Source organism: Homalodisca vitripennis, chromosome 3 (genome assembly GCF_021130785.1).
Source record: "Homalodisca vitripennis isolate AUS2020 chromosome 3, UT_GWSS_2.1, whole genome shotgun sequence".
Lineage (NCBI taxonomy): Eukaryota > Metazoa > Arthropoda > Insecta > Hemiptera > Cicadellidae > Homalodisca > Homalodisca vitripennis.
This window is the reverse complement of record NC_060209.1, coordinates 110,682,253-110,704,689: the sequence shown is the minus strand read 5'-3', so window position 1 is coordinate 110,704,689 and position 22,437 is coordinate 110,682,253. Positions and strand designations below refer to the sequence as shown.

At 33.1% G+C, this 22,437-nt stretch overlaps 2 protein-coding genes across 2 annotated transcripts; one reads left to right on the top strand and one right to left on the bottom strand.

The window, feature by feature from the left end:
* The first annotated feature begins 232 nt into the window (after positions 1-232).
* On the top strand, positions 233-18,817 carry LOC124357300. Its single transcript, XM_046808959.1, has 4 exons — positions 233-409; positions 10,370-10,429; positions 16,754-17,032; positions 18,601-18,817. Exons 1-4 carry the CDS (start codon positions 373-375, stop codon positions 18,645-18,647), a joined length of 423 nt encoding a protein of 140 aa, XP_046664915.1. The 5' UTR covers positions 233-372; the 3' UTR covers positions 18,648-18,817.
* Positions 7,449-9,710, bottom strand: LOC124357299 (odorant receptor 82a-like). Its single transcript, XM_046808958.1, has one exon. It carries the CDS (start codon positions 8,963-8,965, stop codon positions 7,745-7,747), a length of 1,221 nt encoding a protein of 406 aa, XP_046664914.1. The 5' UTR covers positions 8,966-9,710; the 3' UTR covers positions 7,449-7,744.
* Positions 18,818-22,437: the final 3,620 nt, after the last annotated feature.

Below are 22,437 nucleotides of genomic sequence, written 5' to 3'. Positions count from 1 at the left end.
AATAATTCACTATAACAAAACTTTATCTGGGATTCTTAGGGGCAACGCCTACGGCCCTTGTTGATATAGCGGTTCAGTTAATTTGCAGGTCAAGGGCAATTTAAATCAATTTCATTGTACCACTTATTTTTCAATATCTTGCGTCATTCAATGATTTTTCTTTTTTATTTCCTGTACAACTTCTTAGTCACGCTTATGAGAATTTTTAAGCAGCAATAAAAACCGGTTTTGCCTGTTGTTGAGGTATTCCCTTTCATTTGGTTAGGACTTGGCGAACAGGCTGACGTCAGAACTGGTTACTTTATAATAGTCTACTAGCAACAACTTGACGCATTCAGTATTCAGTCTGACCAGTGCCTGCTCTTACTGGCTATGGACTCTGTAACGATTACTGCACTACTGTGTGCCGGTAAGTTCCATTAAAATTTATTTTTCTTTTCAATTGAACATCAAAAGTTAAAATCTTGAATGGTACACAATTATTATGACCAGTGTTAAAAGCATAAGCCCATAAGACATGGCCGTGGTAATTATATCAGACACACCATAGCCTAATATAGTACAGTATAAAATTGACAAAATAAAATTAACGAGCTTTTGAATAGTTACATGATGACAGTTCGAAATGAAAATGTATATCATTCTTAGTCACATTATTAATTTTTATGTAAATGTTCTCAAATAGTAGGAGAATTTTGCTTGGTAATGACTATAATTGTAAATTTGTAGCAAATGATGTGATATAAATATTTCACGATTTGAATCATGTTAGTTATTTTTCAAAGTAGTTTGAACCGGGAAACTTTGATAATAGTCACATAATGAGTTTATAAACATTTTAAATTTCTAATGTTTTTGGAATACACATTAAGTACTATAAATTTGGAACCAGACAAATACTTTTAAAAGAGAGAATGATTAATTTTTGGAATAGTTGTTCAACAAATAAATAGTGCAAAGTAGAGTTCAGTATATTTTTCAATCTAATGGCTGTAAACATAATAATATATAATTGACAATATTTAATGTAACCTGTATTACAAAACAAGTAGAGATTTGAATTTTATTAAATTTGTAGGTAGATTACCATTTATTCTATTAGGAGGAAAATAAAACTCCTTTTCAGATGGAATAATTTATTATTTGTTTAAAATTATTACATAAGCTGACTCTAAAACATCAATATCACAAAAAACCCATTTTTCTTTGAACGAATATTGACATTTCATTACTTTTTAGTAACATCTTTATAATCAGTAATATATATAAAGAAAGGTGTATATGGGTGTGTCCCATGTTGTCACACACACACACATATATTACAAATTATTTACACTTATAAATTTTAATTGTAAATAAACAAATATATAGAAATTCAAACTCTATTTAAAGCCTGGTGTTAGGAATATTCACGAAAAGAAGAATATTTTAAAGAAACCGTAATGTAACATATAGTCATTCTTTATTTGCATATGACATATTATATGGGTGCGATGTGCACAATACAGGTGCATCGTCAAAGACATAAAATATAAATTAGCCTAACTAAAGCTAAAATACATTTTGTATACCAATTTACACTTACAACAGATAATAGAATAAAAAAGAACAAATTAAAATATTAAAACCTATTAAAAATAGGTGTGTGCAGAGAATTAGTTCTTGCTATTAAGCAGTTACTCATCCAAGGAGTAAGTTTAGACAAGGGTGGTGAATTTCACCAGGATGACCTGATCGGTTGTTTTTGGCGGTTTGTAGAACTGCTAAAATCGTAGACTAGTCAGCCTCATGGTGTGCTTCTGAGGTGTGCAAAAGGCCCTTGAGGCTTAAGTGCATGGCAGCAGGCTGCCCCATAGAAGAAGAAGAAGAAGAATATGACTCATACACTAACTTTACAGGTTTTAACATTTGTTTTTGATAAGGACAAGCGACATTGGGAAGTATTTTTATTAAAAAATTTCAAAGACTTATACAATGGGCTATTTTCAAATAAAGAGATATTATGGTGGGAATACTGAAATTTTGAATTATTCCTTGTATTAAAGTGTGTGTGGAGGTAAACTCATTATACAAGGCAGGCCTATAACACACTAACTTTATGACTTCATAAACTCCGTTCTTGTTAGTGTTAAGGTCAAACTGTCTAAATAATGGTTGACAACTAGTTTGTTGATTGTTTTAATTATACTCTTCTGTGCAACCAATATTTTAAAGTTTTTTGCGCACCCCAGACAACAATTCCGTATCATAGAACAGATTTTACACAGGTATAACATACTGCTTTGGATGTTTCTTAAGATGTGCATTGTGACAGAATGCTGAGAGCATAACATAGACTACTTAAATTATTAACTAAATAGTTTATATGGTAGTTTCATTTTAAGTTTTGAAAAAAATGGAGCCCAAGAAAAGTGTGGGATTCAATGATGTTAAGCCCTGTTGTGTCTTAGTGATTTGATTAATGTTTATTGTGACTGTTTAAACTAAATAACATAAGTTTTTGACGTATTTACGATTAATCCATTGATTAAACTATGATTCTAAATGTGCCAGTGACGTTATGAACAATTCATGTTATGATTTTTTTTTGTATCAGTACGGGTGTGTCATCTGCATATAAGAATAGATTTCAAATTCAAAGCTTAAATTATAAATACAGGCAAAAAATAAGAGAGGGCCCAATATAGATCTCTATGGAACCCTAAACTCAACCTCACTCCAGGCAGAGTAATATTTAACATTATCTACAGTTATTTTTGAACACTGTCTGTGACAGTTCAAGTATGAACAGAGCAAGTCAAGAGCCATCATCCCTAATACCCAGACCACCTAGTTTCTGTAATAGCAGGTCACAATGTACACAATCAAAAGCCTTGGATAAGGCACAGAACACTCCGGAAGTAAACTATGACTCATCAAAGGCTTGAGCTATCAGATTAACAAAGTTCACTAGAGCAATGCCTGTGGACAATGATTTTTTAAAGCCTTATTGAGCAGAGCACAATAAACTGTGGGATTGAAGGTATTTATATTCTGATTATGATTTAAAACATTCAAAAGTTAAAATTACTGACTTATAATAAAATTATTTGTCCATTTAATGTTTGTAATTTATTTTTAAAGGCGAAAACCTCATTAAATTATCAACATACACTAAGGAAGTGTCAATCGAATTTTAAAATTCCATCTCATAAGACGTATACTATTATTTCCAAAAAAGACAGCTGTTACATACATGTTACATCCCAAAAGCCTAGAGGAGAAAATTACAAATTCCAAAAACAGTTGTATTTTTCAATTCAATTTAAAAAAATCTTTAATCTATAACTTTGATAAACAGTTTATACATTTACATACATATGATATACATATAGGATATAATATACATTTCTTAAAATAAACAATAACTAAAATAGACATTAACATAAAGAGAAGTTAATTTGGTTGTTTAATTTATACAATTTTACTTAAATTATAAATACTTTTCTTAAGGTATCTACAAAGCTGTGAAATAGTAGACATACCCCCTAGGCAAGCCTGTTTAGGGTAGCCATCCCTATTATAAACAAAAAATTACTTGGAGGATGGCTGTGCTGCATTACTACAAAGCACATAACTTAAGGTATAACAGTTTGTACACACAATTTCAAAACTAAGAAAAACACTAAATAAAAAGACTTTGCAAAACAAGTACTTGAATTATAAATACATTATTAAAAGTAATAAGCCCTTTTTGTAATACATAAAGTGCTTACAGACTAACAGCCTAGCAGTTCCTAGAGTACCCTATGCCAATTTATGACATGGACCTTTTTCTTAAGGAATTACCCTGAGAAAGCTTTCACAATCTAATAAACTTAAAAGGAACGATTTTAACTTTTTAATACATTTAAGGACACATTTTTATCAATATATTTAGAAATTAAATTGAAAGTCCTCAGTGCACTCCACGAAAAAAATTGTTGAACCATAGTTAGATTTTATTTAGGAACAAAAACTGAATTGCTTCTTAATGTACAAGGTAAATTCCGTTCGTCAAAATCTTTTGAACTTCCGATAAAAAATATTTTTTAGAACTTTATAAATATACATATTACGAAAGGGAAGAATTTTTAACTCCATAAATAATGGCCAGGAATGATCAGTAAAACGGGAATTGGTTAAGATTCTGAGGAAGGACTTTTGGAGAATTATGATAGAATATAATGTGCTGACGTAAGTGCCTCCCCAGCATGCTAGTCCATATCTTAATCGAGATCCAACTAGGCCACGATACATGTTAATAAGGACTTTTTTAGGACAAATGTTCCTTAGTAACTAAATACTCCTAACAGTTCTCACCAGCTCTTTCCTTAATTTTAACCTGAGTATTTCATTTTAGTTACTGATTCCAACTTTTAGCAATTACAGTTGCTATTAGTTTTACATTCTAAGTCGTAATAACATAGTGGATTTTCAAAATTTAGTTTGCTTTTTGTATAAAAAACTATGTATTTTGATATTATGTATTTTATATCATAACATTCTTATCGAACCAAAAAAGCAAATAATTTAAATCTTGCTGCACTAAGTTGAGAATTACTAGTAGATTTGGATTAGTGTACAATAGCACTTTGCCATCAGCAAACACTGTCAATTGGCCATGTAACCTGCCTTTGCAGTTCATTAATATAAACTAAAAACAAGACTGGGCCAAGAACTGAACCTTGGGGCACTCCATATCGAATAATGTCACACTCACTAAATTTGCCATAAATTTTCACATATTGTTCTCTATCTTGTAGGTAGTTTACTAACCATTCATAAGCATGAACCCGTACTCCTGCCAACCATAATATATTTAAAAGTATACCATGATCAACTGTATCAAATGCTTTGTTATATCAACAAATAAAGCAGCACATTTATTTTCACTGTTAACAGAGTTGTATATAGTATCCATGAAATCAATTAAGGCACCTTCTGTACTTAGGCCTTGCCTAAACCCATACTGATTTTCACTTAAAAAGTCTGTAGACTTGAAAAAATCAATTAATCTTTTTTTAATAATTTTCTCTAATATTTTTGCGAATGTAGACAATAAAGAAATTGACCTATAGCAGTTAGTTTGCATCCTGTCGCCATGTTTAAATATTGAATAACTGTTGCTATTTTAAGACATTGGGGAAAAACTCCTTGAATGCTTCTATTAAAAAGATAAGTTAAGATTGGCGTTATATAATTATGTACTTTTTTAAACAAGTAACCGCTAATATTATCTGAACCAGAAGATTTATTGTTTTTCAGTCCTTTAATAAGCTTGATAATTTCATCCTGATTAGTTGGTCTCAAAAATATTGTCCTAGGTGAACTTTCTACGGGAAAGGCGTGATTGTAATAAGAGTTGTTAATAACCTTTGTGTAATTGATAGTACTTCTCATCTTATCTGCAGCACTAAGAAAAACCCTATTAAACTCTGTTGCAATTTGTTGTTTATCAATAACTTTTTTGTCATTAACAACCAACTCACTAACTGAAGTTTTGCTTTTACTTTCGCCTATCAAGTTATTTACTAATTTCCACTGAGCCTCAGGGTTTCCGTCACAATTTATAAACTGAATCATGTAATATTAGTAAATAACAAATCATAATTTATTTTTTCTAATCCATGATCGACTTTTGGAGCTTTAGTACATATCTGCAAAATTACATAAATTAAAGAATGGTCGGTAATACCTAAATGCATTACTTGGGCTTCATGTATAACTCCTATATTGATAGTTGTGTCGAAACAAACAAAACCGTGATCTATGCAAGTTTGAGAAATACCAACAATACGAGTCGGTTCTTCAACTAAGCGACTCAACCCAAGTCCTGCCATTAAGTTCAAGTAGTTGTTTGCATTAATGTCATCACTCAAAATATCACAATTTATATCTCCTGTATAAATAATATTCCCTCCTTCAAGGCTAGCGATAACTTGTTTAATATCTTTAAAGTATTGGTGTATAGACACTGCATGGAGCCTGTACACAGTGAGGAGGATAAAGTCTGACACACCAGTATGTAAAGTTAGTTGGAGACAATCTGCGGACTGCATGTTGTGAAGCACTACTATACCAGTACATTCATATCCCTCCTGCACATACACCGCAACACCGCCCTCGCAATAACCCTCATTGCAGTTACTACACACAGTATACCCTTTCAATTTTATAATGATTTATCTCGTTAGGCAAAATTCAGATTTCAGTTAGCACGATAAAGTTGATCAGATTTTTTAATTTTCAATTTCCACTAAAAATAAATTAACATGGCTCCTAATATTTTGGACAAATAAGTTAACAGAATTAGCACAACTCTGATTTAAACAACTGTTATATTCTATTCGTGACAATTAAAAAAGTAATAAAATATAACCACTTAAGGTTTTTAGAAGTAAATAATTAGTACAATATACCTTATTTATAAAAAAAGGAAAGCCAATTAGTTGGTTTTAAAGGAACTAACCAATTTTTATCGTAGAAAAAATGTTTTTATACCTATTTTAGACACTAAGTAAAAATTTCAAATATAATTTTTAGCACAAACCCAACGAAATAACAAAATGTTAAAACCTTTTAAAATAGTTTTGGAAATGAAATTACAACTTTAACTTACCTTTATATAAAATATAGCTAAAAAACACTATTTCATGATGGAAATTGTATTAGCTTTGGTTTGAATTTGAGTTGAAAGACATTTAGTGAAAAATGGCAAAACAAATAAATTGTTCTAACTGGCTGCTAATCTGATTTACATGGCATTGGTTACACTTTAATGTGTTATAAAAATATAATAAATAACACAATATACAGTAACTTATAACACAATAAGCGGTGACTTCAAACAGTAACCAACCAGCACAAGCCTTTATTTTACAAACTACTAATATGCAGTAGTTAAAGGAAAGCCTGACAGACCAATCCTTTTCTTGATTTGTTAATCATATTCTTATGGTAAAAATAGTTTATGGTATCCCAAAAGTCCCACTCCCTTCCCCCTACTACAATTTTAACAGAAATATATCAACCAGCATCCATGGGGGAGGACCATTATAAGACTAAAAAAGTCATATGACAAATTTAACCCCCAAAACAGTAAATGAGTGGTTGGGGATTATGTTAAATATTTTAAATGAAAACCCAATTAAGTGACATATCATTTTAAAGGCCCTTGTAAAATAAGAACAATGCCGTAAACCAGTGACCTTTATCTCAATCTAGTACAAAACAGGTGAAATGAAATGAAAAATGTCTTTATTGAATACAAAGAAAAACATATTCAATTGGCGAGGTTAGGACTATTAAGTCCTCTCTTACACAAATCTTTAAAGGTAGACTGTAAAAATTTCATTAAAAATGCATCAATAAATACTTTAATTTTTTGAGTTAATAAAAGGTTAAGGTAATATTTTTATTGTATTGAGTTAAACTTTTTTAACATTGCTAACAATCAACCTCACAGTTTTTAATTAAAGAATTGATTTTTAGTGATTTATTAAAAATATTAATTGTTGGTTGATATATTCCTGTTCAAAAGTCAATGGGGGAAGACTTTTGGGACACCTGGTATATTGCTGCATGGCACTCAAAATACATTTTTTTTAAATAATATAAAAATAGACACATTTGAAATTAAATATTTTTATATTAAAGGCTTACAATAAATGTGAATGAATTCATTTTTTCCCTTTATTCAGACCAAACAGTACTTTTAAAATTGTTACACTGTTCTCTTGATCCGATTAAGTACCATGAAATAAGAATATGCTGTTCCAACAATAGTCTTGAATGTTTCAATAGACAAATGGATTGTTCCAAAAATTGAAATTTTCATGGGGACTTTTGTCCTCTCAAAGATGATCTGAAAGCTACTCTGTACTTCTAATGGACAAAGATACCACTTGTGCCAGAAGCCATCATCAGTCAAAGTTGTACTCTGTTTTGAGAGCTCTTCTCCCATCCAGCATAATGTATAAAGTTGAACTGTTGTTCCAATAACATAAGCAAATGAAAAAACAAGTTCGAGTTTAGTAACATTTCCTGCTGTTACTACAAAGGCATTTGAGCAAATGATTAGAATGCTAAAGATAAACTGAACAAAAAATACAGGAGAATACAACTGGTTTAAGGTGGTGCAAATCTCAATTAATCTGCAATGTTTTTCAACCCATTCATTTAGTTGAATTTTCTGAATATTTTTCATGTGTTTGTGTTCTCTTAAATATTGACCTGTGGGTTTTCCAGTTATTAGTTCTCTTTGAGCAAGGCCGGTGATGTTTTTAAAAGAATCTTTAAGATATCGGCATTGTACAATTTGATATGAGATTAAACCATAAATAAGGCAGTCAAATGCCATAATTTTTGCGTTAACTGAAAAAGCCATCATACCTTGGAAAATTGTGGCAAATTCAAAACCAGGAGACACCAGAGGATCAAAGGGAAATTTGGCTGGAATTGCAATAAAACTGAAGGGAACAGGCACCAAGTATGAAATGATCTTGCAGAACAGTGGAAGTCCTCCCCAAGGTATCATAGGGCCTACCATGAAAGCAAACAGGCACGTAGATAGTCTCTTGATAACTTTCTCATTTTTCAGAAGTTCTTTCTTAAGTTCTAAATCTGCATCTTTTTCAATCACATCATCCCAGAGTTTGAAATATTTGCTAAGCTTTTCCTTGTGAATATGGCTGGCTAACAACTTTGTAACTGAAAGTGCTGTAGCTAAAGTTGTAAATCCACTATAGCATCTATTAGCCAGTGAAACATTGGGGGATATCAAATTAACAGCTAATGTCAATAGATTCAAGATTATGAGCACATCAGAGATAACCACATAAGAATAGTAAACCTTAGGCCACTTGAGACTTACTGTTCCATTGGGTAAGCACAAGCCTGCAACCACATACAAACAAAAGTTGAAGTAAAGTCGATCAGCAAGCATTGTGAACAACTAGCCAGAGAATCTCATTCCTTAAGCACTCATACAGTATTCTCTTTGTCGAATCAGTGAGGCTAATGTATTCTTTATTCTTAGAGCTATCAGAATTCAATTTGTACAAAGCTGATAAGGTAAGCAATTTTTAACATGATTTTGAGTTCAAAAAGAATGGATATTAATACTTAAGGAGTAAGAAGGCTAATAATCAAACAAAAAACTAATATGAGTAAAACTTAGTTGACTGATAAATGTAACATAATTAATACATAGTTTCAATTTGTTATTTTTTGTAGTTTTTTTAAATATATTACATGTAACTTTTTCTTTAAATTCATGAATGCGTTGTATATTCTAAAACATTTCTTCTTTATATGTATGGATATCATGTTCCAAAGGATTAAGCTTCTAAAAATACTGTAATCCTCTAAACTGGTTTCAGTTTATAACTGTAGGTTCTAAAATACCAATGATAAATGCTGAGTTGGGAAATTTGTATAAGGTGCCTAATTATAAATTCTCAATATGCAGAGTAATTGATTAACTGTGCCATTATATAGAATTATCCAGTATAAAGGATTATATCTATTTTAATCAAATAATAACTTATTGACGAGTGCATACTTTAATCAGCTATCATTAAAATGCAATAACTATAGTCTTACTTAACTGTCATGTCATTGTATATGTACTGTAAAATAATTTTAATAATTTAATTTATACATGACCTTAATTAGTTATCTTGTTTATATATGTATATATATATATATATATATATATATATATATACATATTATATATATATATATATACATATTATATATTTTTACCCAGTTAACTTGTATTAAATTTTCAAAATTATGGAATTTACATTACTTAACTACTACCATACATACCATAGCTTAACAATGGTTATAATGATTATGATAATTTTGATTATATTATTTTGGTAGTAGTGCAAACCAATTCCGATTAAACAAATATTTTTATGTTAAATGTTTTTATCACTCCAAGTTAAATTACAGGCATTTAAAGTAGAAACTATATGCAGTTTTGTAATCAGGTCCAAATACAAATGAGTGAAGATAAAAATGTAATGTTCAAAAGTATGTAGATCAGTTATACCTTCAAGGAGTGACATTTTTTATATATAACAGTTATTTTCTCAAGAAAAAAGTATTAAAAACATGCACTACTAATTTAACAAATGTCTAATTATAAAATATAATTTCCTTAAGTTATAAATGACAAAAAATATGTTACTCCCTGAAGCTATAACTCAAGTACATACTATTTAAACTTTACATAATCTTAATTAAATATCACCAGGACTCATTGATTAGTTTTTACAACTCATTCAAATAACACTGATATATCGTGGATTGTTCTAAAGACACTTTCTTATTCCAGTGTTTGCTGTGTTGGGAGACTGCAGGCCTCAAGACTTCGCTTTCCCTGGAGGAACAGAAAGTAAATAAGTAATCGTAATATTCTTAATTTTAATTTCTATAATATAGCTTGTTACAAGGATCACCCGTGCCAAATTTATAAATTCGGTCTCATATACATAATTATTGATCTCATTTTTTTATTGTTTAACTTATTTCCATTTGTTTAATGGATGTATCCTATCACTTTTTTTATTAACTTTGTATAACTTAACAACAGAACCAGTAAATATAATACAACTAACACTAGTATTCTGAACTTCGTTCTACATGCAATAACCCGTAGTATATACACACAGATAATTAGTACAAAATTGCTAATAACACTGCCCTGTAATTTATTATCAAATTTTTAAACTACAAATTTTTGCATGTATAGTAAAAATCACAAGAAAACTATTGATCTTTTCTTGAAAATAACAGTTTTGGTTAATATAAATTGTAAGATTTATAAAATTTGTAATTTTTATATGAAAACAAAATCAGCCTATTTCAGTTAATATTGCAGTTAATAACATCAAGGTGGCACACTTGGCATTATATATATATAATGTATTATGGTAATATATTATGATATTATATATATAATATAATATAATATCCTCTATATATATATAATGTAAATAGAGATTGAATCACAAAAAGTATAGTTTGTGTAAAATGTCTGGAAACATTTTAATATTAAAAAGTCATAGCAGATAACATCTACAAAATTTTGCACAATTTGAAAATTCACAACTTAGTTATTAAACAGTTGCTAATGACGTTGCCTAAACTTTTTGTAACACTTATTTTGTAATTAGAAAAGTTTTAGATACTGATTATATGTAAATCTTACAACAAATGAATGATTAACATTCTGTTGCTGTAAATTCTACTTACTTTTACCACTTTCCGGGTGGATGTTCGCCGGTTTCCGCAGTTCCTGGCGACTTTAGAGCTGTTCCTGAGGTGTCACAGGCTTCTGTTCAGCTTAAGGAGTCGGGAAACGGCATCAGAGGGGCGAGTTGTTTTCCAGAGTAGGGCACTTAAATGTGAGATCAATGAACACAGGTTTCCAGGAGCTGTGTGCGGTTATTGATGATTTCAAATTTGACATTCTTGGTCTCTCAGAGACGTGGTTGACTCCAGATGTTTCCTCAGATTGTTTCATTGTAGATGGCTACTCTTTATGGCGCAAGGACAGACAGGGCGCTGAGGGTCTCCCGGGAGCCGCTGGTGGAGGAGTGGCACTCCTGGTTGCAAATCATCTGCAAATGACGCAGGTTTATTTGAACAATGTTGATAGTCGGTTAGAATATATCTGTGGCAAGTTTAGTTTGAGAAACAAGAAGCTGTGTGTGTGCGTGGTATATAAACCACCCTGTGTTATATATTCCACCCTGAGTTCTATTTTGTATTCTTTGTTTATTGATCAGATGTTGGATGTTGATGATGTTGTTTTGTTGGGTGACATTAATGTAAATCTTATGGATACTGGTAAGGCCGATTGTAGATTCCTGAAAAACCTGTATGAATCGTTAGGGTTGGTACAACTCATAACAGAGCCCACTCGTGTCACAGAGAGCTCTTCGACATTGATCGACCATATTGTTGTGAATAAAGGTCTAGACATAGACAAAGTTGGTTTAGTGGATACGTCCAAAATTCTTGATTCAAGACGTAAACAAATTACGGACCACCACCTGGTATATTGTGATCTCAGGTATGGCAACTATAGGCCAAAGGAGAAATTTATAACTTATCGAAATTTTTCCAATTTCGATGTGTCTCTTTATGTTTCTTTATTGTCACGTATTGATTGGGATGATATTGAGACAAAGACCTCGGTCGATGAAGTTAGTCAATTGTTAACTACCTACATTGTCCAACTGCTTGACACCTGCGTACCGTTAACAAGAAAGCGAGTCACCAAGAAGAAAGCCCCATGGCGGAGTGACGAGATAAGAGAGCTCACAAAAGAAAAAAATTATTTCAAACACAGACTGCATGATAGTGATGTTTCGGCTGCTAGAACATTGTACTGTAAGGCACGAAATAAATTGAACTGCGCCATCAGAAGAGCAAAACGAAATTACTTTCACGACAAGCTGAATTGTAAGGACTTTAAATCATTCTGGGGTGTTTTACGGTCCGGTGGAGTGCTGGAAAATGACCGTAATAGTGACGATATAAGATTCTCAGCTGATGACCTCAACAGGTACTTTGCAGGCATGGGTGGTGGAAGCAGGATTAGCCTCGAGAAACTGGATTTCTACAGAAACAATGTTTGTGAGGATCTAGCGCATGGTTTCAATTTTGTGCCAGTTACTGAGGGTGAGATCAAATGCATAATGAATAACATTACGTCAGTGGCTGTGGGGACTGATGGAATATCTATCAGGCTAGTGAAAGCCATGAGCCCATATTGCTTGGGAGCTATTACGCATTTGGTTAACCTGTCCCTTGCTTCTGGGTGTTTTCCATCATGCTGGAAGCAAAGTCTTGTCACGCCCATACCCAAAATAAAGAATCCAAGTGTGATTTCCCAATTTAGGCCGATATCGATCCTTCCGGCCATGTCAAAAATCCTTGAGAAGGTAGTGGTGAATCAGTTGACAGCTTTCATTGAGGCTGAAAATATTCTTCCTGTACATCAGTCTGGTTTTAGGAAGTCTTTCAGCACTACCTCCGCCTTGATAAACATTATGGATGAGCTGCATGTAGCGAAAGATAAAGGTTTTGCAAGTATTTTGGCGACGCTTGATTTCTCTGAAGCGTTCGACTCAGTGAATTATGAACTGTTTCTTGCCAAATTAAATTTCTATAGGTTTAATGAAATCGCTATAAAATGGTTTGGCTCATATTTGAGCGGACGGAGTCAGGTGACGAAGGTAAAAGAAAACTGCTCTTCCTCGCTGTCGAAGGATACAGAGGTTCCTCAAGGGTCATGTTTAGGGCCTGCTATGTTCATTTTATATACTGCTGATCTTGGACTTGCATTGTCCTCGTGTTCACTCTACTCCTATGCGGATGACTCTCAGATGCTTCTAACATATCCCCCTCCAGGTGTCCATGAAGCGGTGCAGTGTTTCAATGCTGATCTGCGTAGGGTTAAAGAGTGGTCAGAGGGACATGGCCTAAAGTTGAATGCAGATAAGTGTTCTGTGGTGCATTTTTGCTCACCATCCATTAAAGAGACCATGAACAGGAGTCTTCTCTCTGTTTCTGTTGAGGGTATTTGTTTGGAAGATCGTGTTTTTGTTAAAGTCCTGGGAGTTATAATTGACAATCAGCTAAACTTTCTTAAAAATGTTGAATTGATTTCTCAACGTGCAATGTGTAAATTGAGAGTTTTGAATAGATACAGAGCGTTAATTCCAATGCTTTCAAAGCTGCATATTGTAAATTCTCTGGTAATTCCATCAATATATTACGCCCTTCCAGTGTTTGGTAGCTGCTTAACTCAAGAGGCAAATGTCATCCTTGCACGGATACAGAACAGTGCGCTGAGGTTTGTTTATAATCTAAAAAAATTTGACCACATCTCACCTTATCGCAAAAGAGCAAATTTACGCTCTGTTCAAGATATTTGTAGGCTCCAAACTGTGACATTGGTGCATAAGGTTTTGGTAACTGGTGAACCCTCTTACCTGAGACGGAAACTAGTGGCGCGAGCGACTCTAAGAGAACGGCACACTCGACAGGACGACAAGCTGCAACTGCCGCGTGTGCTTGGAGGCTACAAAAAGGTCCTACTCGTACTTTGGACCCCAGGAGTACAATGCCTTACCACCAGTTATAAAGACTTTGTCTGTTAAAACTTTCAAAAAGGAAGTTAAAACTGTATAGGTACCTTAATGATGTATTCTTGTTTAAGTATGAATTTTCTATGTAAATTACCAGCACGCAATATTTGGGTGTCACAGTTTTAAAATACGAATTGTACTGTTATGATTAGTTTGACGTGAGTCGATTTGTAAAACAGATTGTAAACTGAAATCCGCTCAAGAATAAAGGCCTTATTTATTTATTTTATTTATTCTTCTGACTGACCTGTAAGGACTTTTTTAATATTATTCTTGATAAAAATAACACACAGGTAAGTATCAATGTTTTAGTACAAATGGTTTGAAATAACAAAGTTTAATTTTTAAAAACCATACAGTCAGATATAAGGAAAACTGAGTTTTTCATGATATAGTAAATGAACCTTGTTACCAAAGGAAGGTGGAAGTGGAACCAATTGGAAATTAAATACATCAGATTCAATATGGAAACAAACATTTTAGAAGAAAATTCATAAAAATATACCATGCAATTAAATATAACGTTTAGCTCGAGTTCACCTTCCTTTTATTTTTATGATCTCTTCAGACGAAAATGATTGCAGATGTCAAGTCTGAGACAGCGTCAGATACCAGACACTGCAATAAAAGGAAGGTGAACTGGAGCTTAACTCAAAATTCAACCCTTTCTACAAAGCTACATTATGTCTATTCGATTCAATGATACCGATTACTTGAAAACACTAAAAGATTGGAGAGAGCAGTTTATAGTTCTCCAGCCATACTTACACTAAAGTGAAACATTATACCCCTTTAGTGGACGGTCTCTCTTCCAGTGGTACCAAAATCTTACTTATTTAGGTTCTAAATAACACATTACTGGCATGTACATTTTGAATAGGGGTTTATGAATTACGAGGTAAGAGTTAAAGTTCCCAGGATAGATAAAGGTGACATATGAAATTAGACTTGCTATGGACCACAGACAGGGCACAATTCTCACTCTTATCGATTTTTGAAAAGTTTTTAACAGCATAAACCATAAAGTATTGTTAGCTGAATTAAGGCTATTAGGGTTTACTAGTCATGTATTAATTTGGCTGAGATCTTATCTGTCAAGGAGAAGGCAGAGTGTAAAAGTTAATGCCATGACTTCGGACTGCGAAATTGTTAATTGTGTGGTGCCACAAGGGTCGATTCTTGGTCCTTTATTATTCATGCTGTAAGTGAACGATATTGATTCTGTACTTATACTCAGCTCATACCACATTTATGCTGATGATCTGCAAATCTATTCACACTTTAAAATTGACTCCATTAATGAATGTATCACCAGAATCAATAGTGACATTAAAAACATCGTTATGTGGCCTGAGACTAAAATATACATAAACAAAACCAATCATTCATTACTTGTCACTCTCGTTTACGAAAATCAATAAACTTCAATACTATTGAAACGTTAACTGTAAATGGTAATGGTTACACTTTGCCATTCTACGACAAGTTTGGGAGATCTTATTTTGACTATAAACTTGATTTTGAATTGGGCTAATGCTGTTGCGGGGATTTGTAAATGGGTTTTCGTATCTATTCACTCACTTAAACATCTTCAATGATTTTTACCAGAACATATCAAGCTGCTCTTGACTAAATCACCTGTAATACTACATTTCAATTACTGTAAGTCTGTGATCAATGATGTGACCGTAGTACTTAGTGAGAAGTTGCAAAGAACTTAAAACTATTGTATACATTACAAAGATCAAAAATCTATTAAAATTCTAAGAGTTGTTTATTCAATATTACAACAATGTGGTTTTCCAAGATATTTTTATAAATATTTTAAGTCTGTGTTTCATGTAGATGTACGAAGCATTCGCTCTGGTTCGTATATTTTGAGAATGCCTCAGCACTGAATGGTAGTGTTGTAGAATGCCCTTCTCCAAACAGTTACTTCCATCAATAGCTGTTCCCGGTTTGTGGCGAAACTGAAAGATATGTATCTTAAGCGCTTAGCCGAGGCAGGTCCGGTCTAAGATGCTGAGAGCGTGACATTGGCAGAGGAATATGTGATTGTGTGGAAATTAAAGTTAGGACTTATTAACAATAATTAGTTATAATAACTATTTCAGTTTTATGTGCACATTCAAAGTATAATATTATTTAACATGGTTTTAAGATTTACAGTAGTTAGTTTATTAATTTGTTAAATTTTAATTTTACGTGTTAAAATATTATATTAAATTCTCCATGTTGTTTAAATATAATTATTTCTTAAATTTTTATTCTTAAGGTAATATTTAATTTATTTTTTTAAATTGTATATTATTGCAGGTTAGGTAAAAGAAAGGGCCATGCGGCCCCAACTTTGCCTGTAAAAGTAAAGGATTGTTCATTTCAGCTAAGATTCGAGATATAAGAGAGTATCTCTTTATTCATCATATCTTTATACATCAAACATTATTTCTTTTGTATTTGTACAACTGATAGTTACAAATCAATGGACAGTATTTATACTGGTAAATAAACAGTAATTTTCATTTACAAAATTATAATCTTTTTTTAACTTTCAATAGGACCTTCTAGATTTCCACTCAGGCCTGGTGAACCACCGTTTCGCCCAACACGGCTACCGACTCGTCCCACAACACAATCTCCTCGTCAAGATACTGTAACATCATCATCATCAAATTCCACCACCACCAGGATACCACCCAGAGATCCAGGAAACCGAATAGTTTACATAGTATCCTGCCCATGCCAGTTCACCTATCAGTACAGCCCAGTATGTGGCACCGATGGTCAGACTTATGGCAATATGGGGGTACTACAGTGTGCTAAAACTTGTGGAACAGGTAAACAAACATATGAATATGATTATACTATATTTTATACCAGCAGTTACCTGCAGCTTTTATAAGCTTTGCAGGTGTAAGAGCATTTCTGGTTCAAGTGAATTATCCGATGCCAATGTTGAGTATGCCTTGTTGCCACCTTCAAGAAAATCTATCAAAAAGTGCATATTTATGGCTATTGTAACTTACTTTGGTCTTAGTATTTATTGTTCTATAGATGATTTTGCCTCGTTTTCTGCTAAAAAATACATACGTACACATACAGATCTGAGAAGTTTACTTCTGTCAAAAAGACAACTAAGAAGAGTTTTATAAGTCTTTAAATTTATAGTAAAAGTTAGGTAGTACTTTATTTTTTATACCTATACTTCATATCTGATAAAAATTTACAGGTAAAATTACATTAACAATGATACTATTTACATGTTTGTTTCTTTATAAACTGAAAATTATTTTTAATATTTTAGAACATTTAGAGCCAGCTAAATTTAAATTGGTATTGGTAAACTGGTTCAAAAGTACAGTCTAGTGAACTTTCATCTCACATAGTTCTTACAGACTGCTTCAAAGAGAATCTTTGGATTCAAATTTTGACCATCCTAAGCTTAGGATATTTTTGAAGGTAGAAACGTACTTAGCTAATCTCTTAAATAAAAAAAGAAAAAGGGTGTGAAAACTAATTGTTACTCCTTTGAAAACTCCCACAGTATAAATGTAAACAAATTGAAAATAGTGGTTAATTAATAGACATATGGTTGTGCTAATCAACAATGTTTACATAGAACAGTTGATTAAATGTAACAGGCTCTTTCAATTTACATTAAAAAGTTAAGAGTTTTGAAGCATTAACCCTTTGAGGTCTCAATAAAAATTGCTTCGACAGTCCTCAGGTCGTATTTAATTTCTGTTAGTTAATATCCGGTCGACCTATTGTCGACATGCGAGCGTTCAGCGAAACTGCCGCGGTCGACCTATAGTCGACGACCGATCGCAAAGGGTTAAACAAGGCAATGTCAGTTGGAATATAGTTAACAAACTGAAGATCATCCATTTAAACATTTATTATGCTAAAAGTTTTGAAGTAAAAATGAGCTTTATGTAACTAAGCAATTAAAACTTTTTCATTTAACCAATCGAGCATTAAAAAAAGTATTTGCTATTTTGAGGTAGGATACCTTTAGAGGTAGGATTTCTGCCAAAATGAAATCTTTAAATAAGTTGTCCCAGAACCTTTTTACACTCTATCTACAATAGATATAATTCATCAACTATAAATACAAACCCATAAGCTACCGACACCAAGAAAATAAAATATAGTTAGTTCTTTTTCTGACAGATATTCTTATATCATTACAGCAAATTTTTGTATGTTTCACAACCACAAAATTGAAACAAAGAGTTGATCATGATTTACCAGTCTTCAAATAAGTACCTAATAGAAATTAAATGCAAACCATTTAAAAGATAAAACATTTAAATGAACATAAATACATAATTAGTTAATTTCTTTGAGATTAAAACCCTTTGATCTTAAAGTTGATTAAAAACCTGTATGTATTTGTTAATAGATGTTGATGTTTACCTGGTTGGGGCATGTGGAAGGAATAATGGCTGACATCCATCTGTCAGAAGACCAAGTCAATGGTACCTACATTGGTGGAAATTTGTGATAATAGTTTAATTATTTTTACCACTTTAGTTGTAAATAACAATTTTGATACAACTTACTAACATATTTTAAGCATGTACAAATTTACGTTAAATAAATTATTATTATTATTAATATACGGTACTAAATTTTCTTTGGCACAAAATAAACCCAGACTCCCATGATTATTTACACTATGTCACAGAGGCAAGCAGCTTTGGCAATGTGATGGCTCTGTTCACAATATATCAGAGCCACCGACCCCTCAAGAGAGTGAGAGAGTTTTATATTTGACTCTGGATGAATACAATTCAGCTTATCAGAAATTCAATTAGATAAATGTCTGGAAACACTTTGTTTTATTTATATATAAATAGTTTTTAGATCAATAAAGTGATCAATTACAATAACATTTTACACAATACTTTACACCCTAAATAAGGATATTTTTGAAATTGTTTTCGACAATTATTTTTTCATTAGCTTTTATATTTTTTGTAAAATTACTAAAAAATCACAACCTGTATAAAACTGTTATATAATTGTTAGTTTTTCTACATTTCATGCTTAAACCAAGTGCTTTGTTTATTGCAAACACACAAACTTAAAAAGTTGTGACATTTTTCTTTTGCCAGTGACATGTTTTTTTATCAATTACAATATATAAATAATTTGTTCATTTTCTAAAATGTATCCGAAAAAATTTGGGACAATTTTAAGTAGACTAATGTACAAACTTTAATACTTTTTCTGTAGTATATAATTAATGTTACTACTGTTCACTGCTAGACAGCTCGCAACCAGAATGTTACAAATCTAGAACTATATTTGGTCATTGGATTGTTACATAATAAAAGATGATGATGACAGTTTATGAAAGTTAATTATTTTTACTATTCTTTCATATGGGTTTAATATTTTGTTACTATTCAATTGTCAATCATCATTTTGTAATAAACAATATAAATATCAAATAAACATTTGTGCTGACAATAATGTTTATCTGAGTTAACGTTTACTTAACTCTAACATCAATGGCCATAGGACCACCCTTAAATAAAAAAAATAAAGCCTAGAGATGCGACATAGCAAGAACTCTATATTAAATATATTTATTTCTTCAATAAACATAAGACACAATACTATGGACATGTTAAATCTGAAAATGGCCTGCTTCTGTCACAAGTGGCATAAACACACCAACTGACAATACTTCTGCTCCTGATTCTACTCCGCAACTCCCTGCACTTAAGACCTCTCCGACTGTACACCATGAACACAATTCACCTCCACAACTACAAAAAAGTGCTTTTTTAGATGTAAGATGATTGGAATGCAAACTTGACCACATAATAGACCTTTTGCAAACAAAATCACCTGGCACTGTTATATTGACCGAGCATGGGCTGAAAGAAGGTGAGCTGCAATTGACTAACCTAAGTGGGTACACATTAATATTAAGTTTATGTAGATGACAGCATATACTTGGTGGGGTAGCCATACACACACGACAATGTTATGCTACATCCACAATTCCCTTTGTAATAACAAAGAAATGTAGAGAGAGACTTGAAGCTGCTTTAGTTAAGATGAATGAGGGCTCTAAATGGAATCATTGATATACGAGGGCCATTCAATAAGTAACAAGGTAAGTTACTACAGTTCAAAAACAGTTAATTCCATTAATACAAAACTTTGGTTACTTTTCCACATAGTCCCAGCAACACTTAGACTTGTCCCATCTTTCTCCTAATCTGTATGCTCTTGTCCTAAATTTCTTTGGGTTGATCTCAACGCCACTTTGCACCTGATTTTTGACCTCTTCATTGGATTGAAAATGTTTCCCTCATAGACCCCTTTAAAGGATTCAAACAGTTGGAAATCTGATGGAGAGAGGTTAGGGCTGTAGAAGGATCTCCCAACCTACGAGGGTCGTCCATAAAGTAACCGCCGTTTGGGCGTGGCGCGATAAGTAGTGGGGGTAGCGCCGCAATTCTCACATCGGCGTGCGCCTCCGTTCAGTACGCTTCTAGCTGTGCAAGCGAGAGCATCGTGCGGGTGCGCGCTCTTTTGTTACAACGTAAAAACATGAGCGCCGTGATAGAAAATCCCGCCAAGTGTGAAGTGCGTGGTGTAATAAGATTTCTGTGGTCGAAAAGTTACACAGCAGCTGAAATTCATCGTGAATTGAGTGCGGTGTATGGCCCCCAAACATTATGAGCAAAGGTGTAGTCCGTCAATGGGTTAGTTTTTTTTTTTAATGGAAGAACGAACGTTCACGATGAAGACCGGAGTGGTAGGCCATCTCTCGTCAGTGATGACTTGGTGAACAATGTGGATGAGAAAATTCACGAGAACCGTCGCTTCACAATCTCGGAACTTTCAGATCATTTTCCTGAAATTTCTCGAAGTCTTGTGCATGAGATAGTGACAGAAAAACTAGGCTATCACAAGTTTTGTGCTCGTTGGATTCAAAAAGTGCTCACTGATGATCACAAAATGAAAAGAATGAGTTCTGCCATAGACTTTCTTACTCGGTATGACATTGAAGGAGAAACATTTTTGAACAGGATCGTTACAAGAGATGATACTTGGGTAGCCTATGTGAATGCCGAAACAAAACAACAGTCAATGCAATGGGGTCATACCGCTTCGCCAAGCAAGCCAAAGAAAGCTCGCCAATCTTTTTCAGCGAGAAAATTGATGGCTACAGTTTTTTGGGATGCTAAGGGCATCTTGCTCGTTGAATTTATGGAGCGTGGTACAAACATTACAGCTGCAGCTGACTGTGAAACCTTAAAACGGCTACGACGAGCGATTCAAAACAAGTGTCGTGGTCTTGGTCTGGTGTTGTGTTTGTCCATGACAACGCCTGCCCTCATACAGCTCAAAGAACAACAGAACTTTTGGAAAAGTTCAAATGGGACGTTTTTGACCACCCCCCCTACAGCCCGGACCTGGCTCCCAGTGATTTCCATCTTTTCCCGTACATTAAGCGGTGGCTTGCATCTCAGAGGTTTGCGAGTGATGAAGAAGAGCTTCAAAACGCTGTGACAGGTTGGCTACGTTCTCAGGCGGCAGATTTTTTTAAAGACGTAATTTCAAAAACTGTTAAATGATATGAGAAATGCTTGAATTTGTATGGTGAATATGTAGAAGAATAGATAAAAGCAGTAGTTTTAACATTTATATAATAAACTTTTTGTATCTCAACTGGTTTATTTTTTATTTCAAAACGGAGGTTACTTTGTGGACGACCCTCGTAGTTCTGAAACTTTTCTTTTGTCAGCTGTGCCGTATGTGGATGGACATTGTCATGATGCAAAATCAGGCCTTCAGTCAAGAGCCTGCAGTAATTTGTTTGAATGGCAGGTCTTATCTTGTTTTCCAGCATGTCACTGTAGTACTGACCTTCAAGAAAATCACAATAACTTATCCCCTGAAATCCCATATATAATACTGTAAGCATGATGATTTATCAGCAGATGGGGGGGGGTCTTGAAATTTTGTAAGTGGGAGAAGTCGTATGCTTCCAGTCAAGGCTCTGTCGTTTTGACTCTGGCTAATAGTGGTGGATCCATGTTTCATCATATGTTACAGTTCTTTTTAAAAAAACCTCCTTCAATCAAATATCGATTTTTCAACTGTTGACTGATTTGAAGCCGTCCGTAAGTTATCTGGTCACCAATCTCGCACAGGTTTTCTTGTACTGCATCTTGTTGTTTTTTAAGGACAGTTCCAGCATTTGCATTTATTT

Bases quoted from the DNA above. Each gene is read 5' to 3' on its own strand.
- LOC124357299 (XM_046808958.1), bottom strand. From the start codon at position 8,965: ATGCTTGCTGATCGACTTTACTTCAACTTTTGTTTGTATGTGGTTGCA.
- LOC124357300 (XM_046808959.1), top strand. From the start codon at position 373: ATGGACTCTGTAACGATTACTGCACTACTGTGTGCCG. The intron at 10,430-16,753 runs GTAAATAAGTAA...AACTTTCAATAG, and splicing joins TTTCCCTGGAGGAACAGAAA to GACCTTCTAGATTTCCACTC. The intron at 17,033-18,600 runs GTAAACAAACAT...ATTTGTTAATAG, and splicing joins TGCTAAAACTTGTGGAACAG to ATGTTGATGTTTACCTGGTT.